We start from the raw sequence: 13,140 nt of genomic DNA, 5'->3' as shown, positions 1-13,140 counted from the left end.
TCCAATTTCTGTGAAACTTGGCTGGGAGCTTCCTTTCATCAAGTAGTATTTGTACATGAAGTTAGACATTCAAATTATTTTAGGAACCCAATTAAAACTTAAAAAATATGTTTAAGGTTTGGAAATTTCCATTGTAAATGACACTTGATGTTAAAATTTTTCAAAACTGCAATTACAAACATAGCAAAACATGGTATAAAATTTAACTTATATCTGTTGACTTACTTTGGAATGGAATTTCACATGTATTCCAGCTTTCATGTCAAAATTTTCTGAGGTTATGTAAAATACATTTTTCTTAGATTTTAACCAAAATGTTATGCAAATGTCAAATTTTTTATTAGAAATCAAAAGGTTTAAGCCTTGAAACATTATTTTACTTGAAATTAAGTTGCTTCTATGCATGATTTCAGTAAACAGAAACATATTTAAGTGGTTTGAAATTTTGACCCTAAAAATCAAAAGTTACACCCTTTACCGTGAAAATGACCATATCTGAATAACTGATGCCAAATAAATTGATTTGTAGTTACCTGCATATAAATATGAATTTATGAGCTCATTATATATTTTACCAGAAGTAACACTGAATACATTTTGGTCGATTAGTTACTCTGTAACTATATCGGAATGTAAATAAATTATTAGCTAAAAGTAAATATCCATTAGTACTAGTGGCAGAGGTAACTAAATCACTCAATGCAAATATGTCAGAACATTGCAAACTGTTTCTCCAGTATGTGATTTGAATTAAGGAAAGGGGAATCATTTGACATTTAAAGGAAAAAAAAAGAGATCATAGCGTGATGAAATGTTTAATGTCTTCTCCACTTTAAACTGTAAAACGTGGCATCATTGCTTTAAATATTCAAGTGACTATCTCAGTTCAATTTTGCTGGGGCGCTTGACATATAGCAGTCTTCAAACATGAGTTTCTCTGTATTTGTCTGTTAACATCATATTATAAAGTGTACGTTTGAAAAGGTGCAGCAACTGTGAAGGTTGAAGAATAAATGCTATGATTTTCTGTATTATTTTTGCAGGCTCATCAAAGAATGTCATGATGATGCTTCCAGGTTTTTTAGATTATTAGCATGCCCCGGCAATAGGTATATAACGGCTGATGATTTTTACCCAATAATACAGGTGAGTGTCTCAACATTTGTGATTCGATCTGATACAATGAGGCCTAAGGTAGCAAATGAGAAATTGGGATATAGATAGGAGCACAAAACAATAAAATACATAAGAAATTGACATTATAAATAGTAACTTAGTAATCAGATATGCGAGGGATTTAAAGATTCCTGCAGTAGTATTCTTGGTTAATATGGCATGATCATGGTGGTAATAATTTATTTTCAAAACTGTATCCTTTGGCCTGGTTGGGTGATAAGGATAATATGTGACACGTCTGGTCCATGGAGGCTAAAGGAGGCATTTTGGACAGTTGAGTTAGTATTACCTTATTACACAAACATTAGGCTATCATATACTGAAAACATTAAAGGTCTGGCACACTTGGTTCTAAAGTTATGAAGTTTTGTGATGGCCTAATGGTTAGGGCGCGAGCTTCATAATCGAAAGGTTACAGGTTCAAGCCCCACCATGGCCAGTGTGTTGCGTCCTTGGGCAAGACGGCTTAATTTCCAATTGCTTCACTCCACCAGGTGTAAAATGGGGAGTTGCTGGGAGTAATCATAATCTAAGTTGGCTGAGAGTACCTGTGCATCAGTTGCGGACTTGTGGAAGCGGAAATGATTTTGATATATCCTAATGGCAATGGAATAATTGTTGAAGTGTGCTGGTACTTATGTGTAGCGCACATTTATTGATTTTATTTTATTGTTTTTTACTCCATATTTTTGCCTTTATCTCAATTTTAAATTTGCTGCCTGTGGCCTCTATGGACCAGATTGTGTCACATATTAGTACATTTTGTTGATGCATTATGCATGATTTTAATTGTGGGATTAAAAAGTTATATTATACAGTATATGACAAAAATGATATCAACAGGAATTGTCTCCAACAATTTCAATATATGAATGAGTTGGTCAGTTGGATTAGTACAAATTCGTCAACAGAAATTTTGATTTTTTTTAATACAAATTAAACTCTGTGAGCTTTCCATACTCGGCAGTGGGGTTTGACTCCCACCCTTTTTATTTTACCCCCACCCTTTTTATTGAGGCACCCTTTATACTGAAAATTCCTGACCCCCACGCTTTTTACTGAGGCACCCTTTATACTGAAAATTCTTGACCCCCACCACTTTTTGCTTTTTCCGCTATTTGTAAACTGACAAAGTCGCACGCAATTTGGTTTGAAGTATCAAGTACGCCGAATTCTGCACCTATTTCACATGTGCGAGTCCGATGTTTTTCTCTCCAATAAGTTAATTGATACATTACGTGAACAATGCAAATTATATGTGAAAAACTACTACTGCACTGTAAAATAAGCATTTTAATGAAGGGGACTGTACTTTTATGGTGTTCAAATGTTGTTCTTGTCATGAAACTTGGCGTGCGCTGTGTTCAGCGACTATATCCTACTTCTTCCGTGCTGCTTCGCTCAATCAATTATGCATGTTAATGACGCCACTCATATACGATCAATGTAAAGAAAAATAACACGTCATGGAAAATCGGACATTTGCATATGACGTAGGTGTTTTGGCAGCGCTTCCGGGGAGGATATTGTGTACATTGCACTGGATTCACGTAAACAAGCGCGAGCCTGCATCAAATGGAATTTTATCTTGCGACATAGTGTGCAAGTTTTGGCGATTTTCTTGGAACTATGATTATTTTATCATTCAATAAAAATATACTGTAAGTTGGAAGAAGCCCCACGCTTTTTATTTTAATCCCACGCTTTATATCAGTCCACGCTTTTTACCCAAAAAGTTTAAACCCCCACGCTTTCACCAATTTTCAGAATTTCGAACCGGCACGCATTATAAAGCGTGGACTGCCGAGTGTGTTTCTTTCACATTTTCACCAGATACAACAAATTTGACACAAAAATCATCAAATTTGGATTTAAAAGATGAATTTGGCACCGGAATCATAATGTATTTCTATGTACATGTAGGAGATGCATGTAATTCCTTATTTTTGCCTAGCTGTGTGTTATTACGGCATTTGAGAACCACAAATTAGCTAGCAATACTGGTGCTAATTGCAATTTGTGCAAAGCAATCTTTTAATGCATCTCTAACATGTAATCTAATAGGCCTAAATCGCTTTGCTGCATTTAGGGCGGGGTATTCTTTCTTCAACTTGCAAAGTGATCTATTTGCAACCTTATATTTCATTTGTCCTACCGGTCAGTAGAAATGAAATGTTCACTTCGGAAAGAAGTTATGTGTTATTGACTGCTATAGCTGCTTTAAATAAATCAAGGGAAGTTTGTGTTTATTTGTTTCCCAAAAGTAAGAATTTAGAAGACTTATGAATAAGCATATTTATTTTACTTTTTTTTCTTACAATTTCGCAAAGATGTGTTTGAAAAATGTTTTGCAAAATCACCCTGTGTCTGTGAAATTTTGCACAAGCACCCCTACTCGCGAATGCACACAGAATAAAGCAGGGGTGTGAGAGTTCCTCTGTGAGTGTTTTTGCCCTGATTTTTCTCTGTTTTCAGCATTTTTTTTTATAGATATTGTCCTCGTTTTTGGTCTGTGGCCTTGCACACCCCTAATAAAGGTAATACAGGGACAGGGTCTTTAAAAGTATTCAGCATTGAATATTCATTTCTCGAACGGGGCATCTCTTTTAACACAGTTTTCTCCTGTGTAAATATAAATGTAGCTTCATGAAAAGTGACTCTCTCTGGAGAACTCCCTGGAAAGTCTTGACCATGAAATAACCACAAAGCAGCCATGAAATTACATCTCCTATACTTCATACAGTCTACCTCATCAGGTAATGCATGCAAGTCTTTCTATATAGGATAGTAAAGGAGAGACAGTGAGCTAGTCTATCAACAACGGCTTGTCCTCACTGATCCCATCGCTGTACTGTTTCCTCAATTCAAATGGTATGAGGCAAGTAAAACATGATAAGCTTTGCAGACTGATGCAGCCATATTATTTTCAATGAGAGAACAAGACATCACTATGGACCACAATAGCCTCATCTTAATTGCATAGTTCAATAACCTCAATTAAACAAAATTTGACTTCATGTTGCAGAGTATGAGTTTTTGTACTCAAATTTTCAAAGGTCATTCAATGAATGTGCAAATGTATTGGGGTTATAGAACTGAGCCCAGATAGATGAGCATGTTGTGGATCCTAGTGCATACTGATGCTTGAAAAGTGGATGTAGGCCGACTAGATGGCAATATGTGTGGGGCCAACTAATGGTATGGTTTCATTTAGCAAGAAATGAGAAGGGGGCATTAATATCACATTGCATCAGCTTGAGTTCACAAAGCTACACTATACAACTACTTCCATAAAGTGGTAGCAAGTGAATGGGATTACATATTTGTGGTAAAATGACTTTCAGAGGGATTAAAGTGTATAGCTCAGGACATTAAATAAATTGTTTGTAACATTTAGTTACCCATCTTCAAATTAATGTGCTTTTTGATGGGAGAATGCATTGACAATTTAATATTTGCATTTGTGTGTTATATTATCTTGGCTTGTAACCTTTTGATTTAGCAAATTATTATGGAAAACCATATGTGTATGCTATATACATGGCCGGCATACAGATCATATTGGTAATCCAATGATATTCAGTGAGTCCTGTCTGTTAACATAGAAATAAGATAATACCAAACCAATCAAACAGACAAAAAGGCATTTGTTGGTTTCAATTTCAAGGGATTTCCAGGGGTGGCCGGCCAAGATTGACTGAATTTTGACGTCGTCATTGGTTTTACACGTAAACACGAAAATGTCTCAAATAATTCCAAAAGTGTATGCATGTTATTAAGCACTATTTTATCAGTCTAAATCCGTTGAGGTTCGACAGTGAACCTCATTGTAAGTACTGTTTTTTGAATGTTTTGTATGAATAACGCACGATATGTTTATGATATATATACTAAAAAATTCTCCCATCATGTATCAATGCTTGCTTGGTCTAGCGGTAAGATTTTCGCCTCCCACGCAGAAGGTCCCAAGATCGATTCCCAATCCCGCCAGACTATAATAATTTTTTTTCTTCACATTCATTTTGAATCAATAATATTTATTTTCATGTGAAAATGTATACATTGCACTGAGAAATATATTTTGTGCATTTTTTTTTCTGTAACAGGGCCAATAGAGCTAAAAAACGCACCTCGGCACGGGCGTCCAACGTCCAGGCAGTGTTGCCGTCATATTGTCTGTTTTGTTTACGCTATTGGCTGTTGCCACATGAATAATGTCGGCCACCGTCGTCTGGGATTTCTTTATAAATTTTTTGTGGCAACTATGCAAAGAATATAAAAAGCGAGCTGGTCATGTAGCACTACACGGTAAATTCGATTTCACATAGTTATGTGCGCAAAAGTGTTTATGACAGTGGTCCCATAGAAGTAAATTACAAATTGACTGCTCAGTGCCAGAAATGGGTAAGTGCAATAGCTGCCATGTGTAGCTGCCATATGTAGATGAGTACAATATACTGTCTGTAAATTGCCAAATGTTCACAGGGCAGCTATTGCACTTACCCACTTACCCACTTGCGGCACTGAGCAGTCGAAAATATGTAAATTTGACCAGTTTAATATAATAGGGCCTACTGGGAGTAACTTTTCTGTATATACCCAAACAAGCCTTAAATATACACATGCTTGCAAAAATTTCACAGGGATGGGGTAAATGGCAAGGTGTGTAAGGCGTAGAGCTAGATGTACATTAGAAAGGATTGTCTCATAAAGTAGCCAAGAAGTGAAGAATTATTTATAATTTCATATGTTCCTTGATAAAGAAAACAATTAGGAAAATGTTCATTTACATTTCTTAATTCAGCACTGAACTCCAAATGTAAACAGTTCAGTTAGATACAGTTACAGGCAATGTATATTTGTTTGATATGGAATACTGAACCTCATAACTGCACGTAAAGATTTAAAAAAAAATCAAGGGTAGTGACCCGAACTTCATCACAGCTAAAAAAGCGCACACACACCCCGACACACACAAAAACACGCATACACAGCATGGTGCAGCGTGTGCCATTTGGGACAGTCGTGCAGGCAGGCGGTCCCTCCTTCAACCGTACCTCCCTTGGCTGCTAGTATTTTGTCTGCCATCTCAGGTTGCATTACCATAGCTTAGGCAAGAGTAGGTTATTCTTACTTCCATGCACTATGGACCACAATGGCCTCATCCCAATGCATAGTTCAATAACCTCAATTAAACAATCATAGTGCAAAATGTGACCTCAAGTTGCAGAGTATGAGTTTTAGTACCCACATTTTCAAAGGTCATTTGATGTATAGGCCCGTGTACAAATGTATTGGGGTTAAAGAACTGTGCTCCTGATAGATGAGCATGTTGTGGATCCCAGTGATGGTTCAAGTAATTCCCAGTACAATAGTGATGACCTGAAAAGTGTGTTAACAGTGATAATAAAAAGTTAACATTATAGGACAGTTGTGTCTGCTTTGTTGTATTTGATGAATATTATATCATTACAAATCCTTTTCTGTATACTTCCAAAGTTTAATTTAATTATCAGGTAACAAACCAAAAGTTCAATGATTTCCTATATAACAAATGGTCCTTTTGTTAGGGGAGGAGGTCAAAAAATCTGATTATGTTTTTTAAAATATAGGTTTAAGTTGATCTTTCAGGTTTGAATTTTCAATATTTCACACTTATGTTCAGGGATGGAGAGGGGGGTATTAAAGCCTCCTAAAGTTTGTTTGGCTTATATATATAAGGTGCAAAAAATAAGCCTCATAACACTGTGTATTGATATAGAATGGCGTGCATGCTGTTGGGCGCAGTGCTTACGCCAGGTGTGCGTTGTGTAATGTGTGACTAGCGCACGCTTATGTGAATGTACACAAGCGTGAGTTGGGACTCTATTGACGCGCGCAGTAACAAAAGCCAAATAATATCCACCTTATATAAACTGAAGAAACTTTAACAAAAGCCAAAAGCACCTTCACTTTCAGGACATTATCAAACTTTGGTTTGTTCCCTAAGTATGTTGTGTACTATTTTCACTCATACATGTAAGTATGTGAAATATAAATTATTAGGTTATGAAATGCTGTTTTGATATAAAGCCATATCTAGATAGCTCAAGTTCAATGACTCTGTGGTTTAAAGTTACTTATGTCATACTACAGTATGATGTCAGTATCTATTTATAAACACCATCATTGAGTTGTCTACATTTCCACACAATAAATAAATTTGTAACTGAAGCCATTAAACCACAAGTACAGGTGTGAAACATGCCCCGCATATTTCAATAATTTGTGGTTACCAATTTAGAATACCAATAGACCTAATGGGTGAAGTATTCATTCTCATCATATTTAAAATACCAGACTATGATTATTGATTAGTGTTCTCCTGAATTTCAAAAAAACAAACAAAAACATAGAAAAAAAACCTAGTATGTGCCCCATACAGAAATGTTCAAGTAACAACTGTGTGAGCACCCTATTTTCAATTCACCTTTACAAACCAAAGGGGGAGGGCACTTGTAAAGTATTCCAAAGTAGATATCATATTATGTTTACTTTCAAAACTTACCCTAAACATGTATTTTCCTGTAATTTTGAAAACTGACTACCGGTATTTCGTTTTTGAAATATAAGAATTCTACAAAAATGCCTTATTTTCAATCTATTCCACAGATTCAAATATCAATCCATGACCTGGAGTATAATGCATCTATTGCCATGATTGTTGGATTTAATAATATTTATGTTTAACTCATTGGATGAGTTAAAATGAGATGTGAATTATTGTTATCAAATTGAAGAAAGAAGCTGTCAAATATCCAAATTCAAAAAGTATGTGATTGCTGTTTTATTTCTCGACACATCATTGATTGATATCTGAATCCATGGAATGGATTGAAAATTATGTTATTTTCATGGAATTCTTATTTCATATATTGCAAAAACTAAAACGGTCAATTTCAAAATTAAAAAATTATATGAACACTGTTTTACTTTGAAAATGCACAATTTATTTGGTAATGTTTGATTTGGGCATTAAAATACCCAATTTACGAATGTTTCCAATGATACAGTTCTCTCAGGCACACCCTGTAGTCTATCAAGAATTGTGGATAACATGAAATCACTGCCAGGGTCTATGGTTTGACAGGTCTTGCGATTTGGTGTTATTAAAGGCTGGGGTATGTGTGTTTGCACAGTATTTTTTGTGGGACATGAGAGCACATCAGACGTATCAAATTGCATTCTGAATACGAAGAATATCCTTTTTGATATCAAATAATTTTGATTTTTTTTTAAAATTCACAATATAATACACATTTTATGGCAAATGATTAAAAATTGATATTTTTGTTATATAAAGTAAACTTTACAAATCTAATGATATGTACTTAAAGTGTTAAGCTGGGATAAAAAGCTGGCAATCAATTGAAAATGTTGACCTTTCGTATTGAAGTATGGGTTTTTTTCCCCAAAACACACACAAAAAATACGGTCTTTTGGGGAAAACAATGTATATCTTCAATAAAAGGTCAAAATTTTCAATTGATCGTCAGCTTTTCATCCCAGCTACATACACTTTAAGTACATATCATTAGATTTGGAAAGTTTACTTCAAGGACTGTTAAATATCAAAAATTTTAAAAATATAAGATTTTAACACTTTGTCATAAAATTTGTATTAGGCCTATATCGCAAATTTCAAAAGATCAAAATTATTTGACATCAGAAGGACAGGCCTTGTTTTCAGAATTCAATTTGATACGTCTGATGTGCTCTCATGTCCCACAAAAAGTACTGTCCAAACATTCATAGGTTCATCTTTACTAGCTTTTACTTATTATTTGGGGACATCAAGGCAGCACTACAGGGCACAAAACTGGTAGAAGACAATAGCATTTGCCTTAGGTTATTTTGAAGGCTGACCATTATGAGAAAGACATATTGCCCTCCCTGCTTGTCCCCCTCCCCACATACCGGATATCCAGGTTAGATAGTAAATGCACAGTGTGGCAATTCTAATTCTATGAATGAACCAAGTGCTGGAAGACGGAATGACCTATACAGAATTCAAGGAGTCTGACCTCGGCCTATCAATAGACATTCAACCTTTACCATCAGTTGAGTTTGGAAGAATGATTTGAGCAGCCAAATATTTCAAGCATATTGGTGTTCCTGTTTTAAACAGTAAAGGTTATATACCACATGGTTAAGATTTCAGTTACACATGCTATTTTAGAAAGTATACAACATTGCTATTTATAATAGATGTAATAGATGTAAAGTTAGAAGGAAAGCACATACACATATGAAAACCTCCGAAAGGCAATATCGCCACAATATTTACAGTGCCCACCATTTTCATTATCATCTCCACTCAACATATACTAGAGGTTTTAGGGCCAGAAATATGAGCAAATGTGTCATACATTATTGTTGTTTATTTATTTATTCATTTATTACTCCCGAATCCAGAAAAATACAGCACTAATTTTTAGGATAAAAAATATTATCCTGTTTTGCCAAATGAAACATAGGTAAATGCTAAGCCTTAAGTTTGTTATAACTGTCAATAAAAGTCCCAAATTTGTGTACATCCATATCAAAACTATGCACTTGTCGGCTGCAACATGTGTCTCATTTCACATAATAGCTAGGAATAAATACCAGACTCATCTCAAGTGGACGTCACTTCAAATTATCCCCAGGTCACATGGTTTAGGAATATGTTCTCTGTATTCCTAAATCAAGTGACTTTGGTATGATTTGAGGTGACCTCCACTTGAGATGAGTCTGGTATTTATTCCTTTCTATTATGTAAAATGAGACACATGTAGCAGCCGACAAGTGCATCATTTTGATATGGATGTACACATTTAGTAATTGGCTATCATCATTAGCATGCATGGTGCATGTATTGTAAATAAAATGCTATCCTGGAGAGCTAAGCAAAACAGCAATTATACAATGGGATAGAAAAACATGAAAATTGGGCACAACAAGTACCGATATTTGAAGTCATGGTCATTCAAAGTGGAAACTGGAATCATGAATTTAATAATTCTTCTCTGCATTGAAATTCAAAAAGTATGACCAGCTCAAATATTCCTTGCAGCTTGACAAATCATTTTGAACTTGAATGATAAAACACTAGACATACTCTACATTTCATATGCAGATTCTTTAAAAGTAACTGTTTTGCAAATTGAATTTGCTGCGTAGCACTACCTGATTATTCCATTATGGGTTTTTTTTGTGTATCAAATGCAGCAGCACAACTTACTATAGCAATTTCAGTTTATCTAACAAATTATGTTCCTTGCCTAGAAGTTTTGAAATATTTTATAGAATCTATGCAGAAATTGAACATATTGCATACATCTCTGCCTGGAAAGCACTCTTTACCTTGAGTGTGCCCTCTATATGCTTATCAATGCATTTGGTCCATGTGTCTGATAAACTTTTCTGCTGCCCTCTCTTTGTGGTTAATAGGTTGGAGTAGATGACAGTGACTACAGACAGTAGGGCCTACATGTAGAGTTTTAGCAGCAAATAAACAGCAATTGTTTACGCCTGAAAAGTAGACCCTTATTGCCCTACACAAAGGCCATTTACCCAGCCCCCAACTCTTAGTTTTGTGGTTAATAGGTTGGAGTATAGATGACTGTGACTGCAGTACATGTATAATTTGAGCAGCAAATAAACAGCAATTGTTTACAGCTGAAAAGTAGACCCTTCTTGCCCAACACAAAGGCCATTTACCCAGCCCCCAACTCTTAGTTTTATGGTTTATAGGTTGGAGTAGATGACAGTGACTACAGTATGTCCATGTATAGTTTGAGCGGAAATAAACAACAATTGTCTATGGCTGAAATGTAGACCCTTCTTCCTCAACACAAAAGCCATTTACCCAACCCCAAACTAAACACAAAATGGGTAATCATGCATGTTACTCAATTTTTCAAAGACTTTTACAATGATTTTTCATCAAATTTACTCCCCCCCCCCTTTTCATGCCAAGTCATGGACAAAATTGTGTAAAAAATACCGCTTTTTTCGTTTTCAATGACTAGAATTTCAAACGCCCCTTTTCAATGACACTTACGGGAAGTAGTGTACTGAGTTTCTCTCCTGCTCTCAAAGTCTGGCAGCTCTGAATGTATGGTCAATCCTTTAGTCATTGAACAACTACGCATGGCATATAACATAAAAGATTATGCATAAAAAAGACACCACAATACAAGGCCTTAAGGGTACTACACCCTCGATAAATTTGTGTCTATTTTTGCATTTTCTCAAAACTAATAACACACTGGTAACAAAAGTTATGTATATTATAGGGGCAAGGAATCCAATTACTACACTGGAATTTCAGTGGCCCAAGACAAGCGGTTCGTTATTTATGATAAGAAATAAGGTACCGCTAGGGTGTACCTCATTTCCTATCATATATGCTGAACCGCTTGTCTTGAGTTACTGAAATTTCAGTGTAGTTATTGGATCCCTTGCCCCAATAATATACATAACTTTTGCTACCAGTGTGTTATTATTTTTGAGAAAATGCAAAAATAATCTCACAATTTACCACAGGTGTAGTACCCTTAAGGTAGAAAAAGCATCGACTACGTGTCATGCACAGATTTGGTTTAAAATGATACAGGATGTGTAGTTGGGTGAGAAAAACTGCCTGCCAAGTTTTAATTTTTGCCAACAAAGCGTTTTTTTTTTTTTTTTTTTTTTATCATTAGAAAGCCCCATTGACTTTGCACATAAAGTGGTTTTGACACTAAGCCTCGTTCACTAAAATTGGTAAAAGTTTGAAAATGGATACTATGTTTAAATATTATTTTTCTCCTTTCTATCCCATTTATAGAACTGCTTTTTGGATCTTTTTATTACAAAAATGTTACCAAATAATATTAGTGACTTTTTTCCAATATATTGGTCGGTAATATAGGGGATATTTGAAGGTAATGTTAGTACTTGCTCAAATTTTCTTGATTTGATCTAGAAACACTGAATGACCCAATTTCATAATTATTGTCTGAGCTAACCATAGGGCCAATTTTAACAAACAAGGTGTCATATGAAAGGTTATTAAATTTAGAAACTTTTCTCGCCAGCTTTTTTTAATAAAGTGTTTCTATTTTAAGTTATGGGTGTTTCTAGATTTCCCTAATTTAAAAAATAGAAAAAATGATTTTTCTCAAAAAATAAACACTTTATCCAAAAAATCTGGCGAGAGAATTTAGATATTAGGCTTATTAACCACCCCACAAACTATGGAGACCATATCACATTCCCTCTAGGCTAGCAATAATTATTAGTAGAAAAAATTAGGGAATTTTCAAAAAATAAAGAAAAAACATAAGAATTGTTTAAATTTTCATGAAACATTAAAAATCAGTGGAGTAAAGACTTATCTTCAATTGGTTATATATTTGAAATGGATACATAATTCTGATTTGAAATAGTGGCTATTTTCCTGCATGGGTCTATTATCCGATGCTCCTACCTTAAAGGAATTAGGCTATTTTGAATCATGCAGCATGCATGCCGAGCTTAGGCCGACATTCTTATATATTGCGATGACTTTACTTTGGTCTTTGCCATCAGAATTATTTTCTGTCTGTTTGGTTTAGTTTATGTGCTTATATGCTACTAGCGGGGGACCCGCGCGAAGCAGGTCCCCGCTAGATGAGTAAATGGGAGCGTTCACTAAAACAGGAGGAATTACTCAACAGGTAGAATAATTGAAAAGGTAAATTTTAATTATCTGAGGCTGACCCTCCTTAGGCCTACGTTTCTATTTTAGCTTCTTTCTTTCTGTTTAGTTTCTTCTACATTTTGGTCCATTTAAATTTTTTTTCTGTTTTCATGTTTTTTTACCAATTCAATCCCGTTGCTATTATTTTCTGTCCTTTCTTACATTTCCCTTTTAGCTTCTTTTTTTATTTGCTGCTTAGCTTGTCATTTCCCATTTTC

General features: G+C 35.0%; 1 protein-coding gene across 2 annotated transcripts in view; it reads left to right on the top strand.

Annotated features, from left to right (window-relative positions):
* The window catches only part of LOC140155172 (serine/threonine-protein phosphatase 2A regulatory subunit B'' subunit beta-like), a 91,470-nt gene that overhangs the window by 42,013 nt on the left and 36,317 nt on the right, over nt 1-13,140 (top strand). For both annotated transcript variants that reach the window (XM_072177902.1, XM_072177903.1), the window contains one exon: nt 1,044-1,146. In XM_072177902.1, coding sequence (XP_072034003.1) covers nt 1,044-1,146 — 103 coding nt within the window. The remainder of the gene's footprint in view (nt 1-1,043; nt 1,147-13,140) is intronic.

This window comes from Amphiura filiformis, chromosome 6 (assembly GCF_039555335.1).
Source record: "Amphiura filiformis chromosome 6, Afil_fr2py, whole genome shotgun sequence".
NCBI lineage: Eukaryota > Metazoa > Echinodermata > Ophiuroidea > Amphilepidida > Amphiuridae > Amphiura > Amphiura filiformis.
Note: the sequence above shows the minus strand (reverse complement) of the source record. Positions and strands in the feature narration are given on the sequence as shown.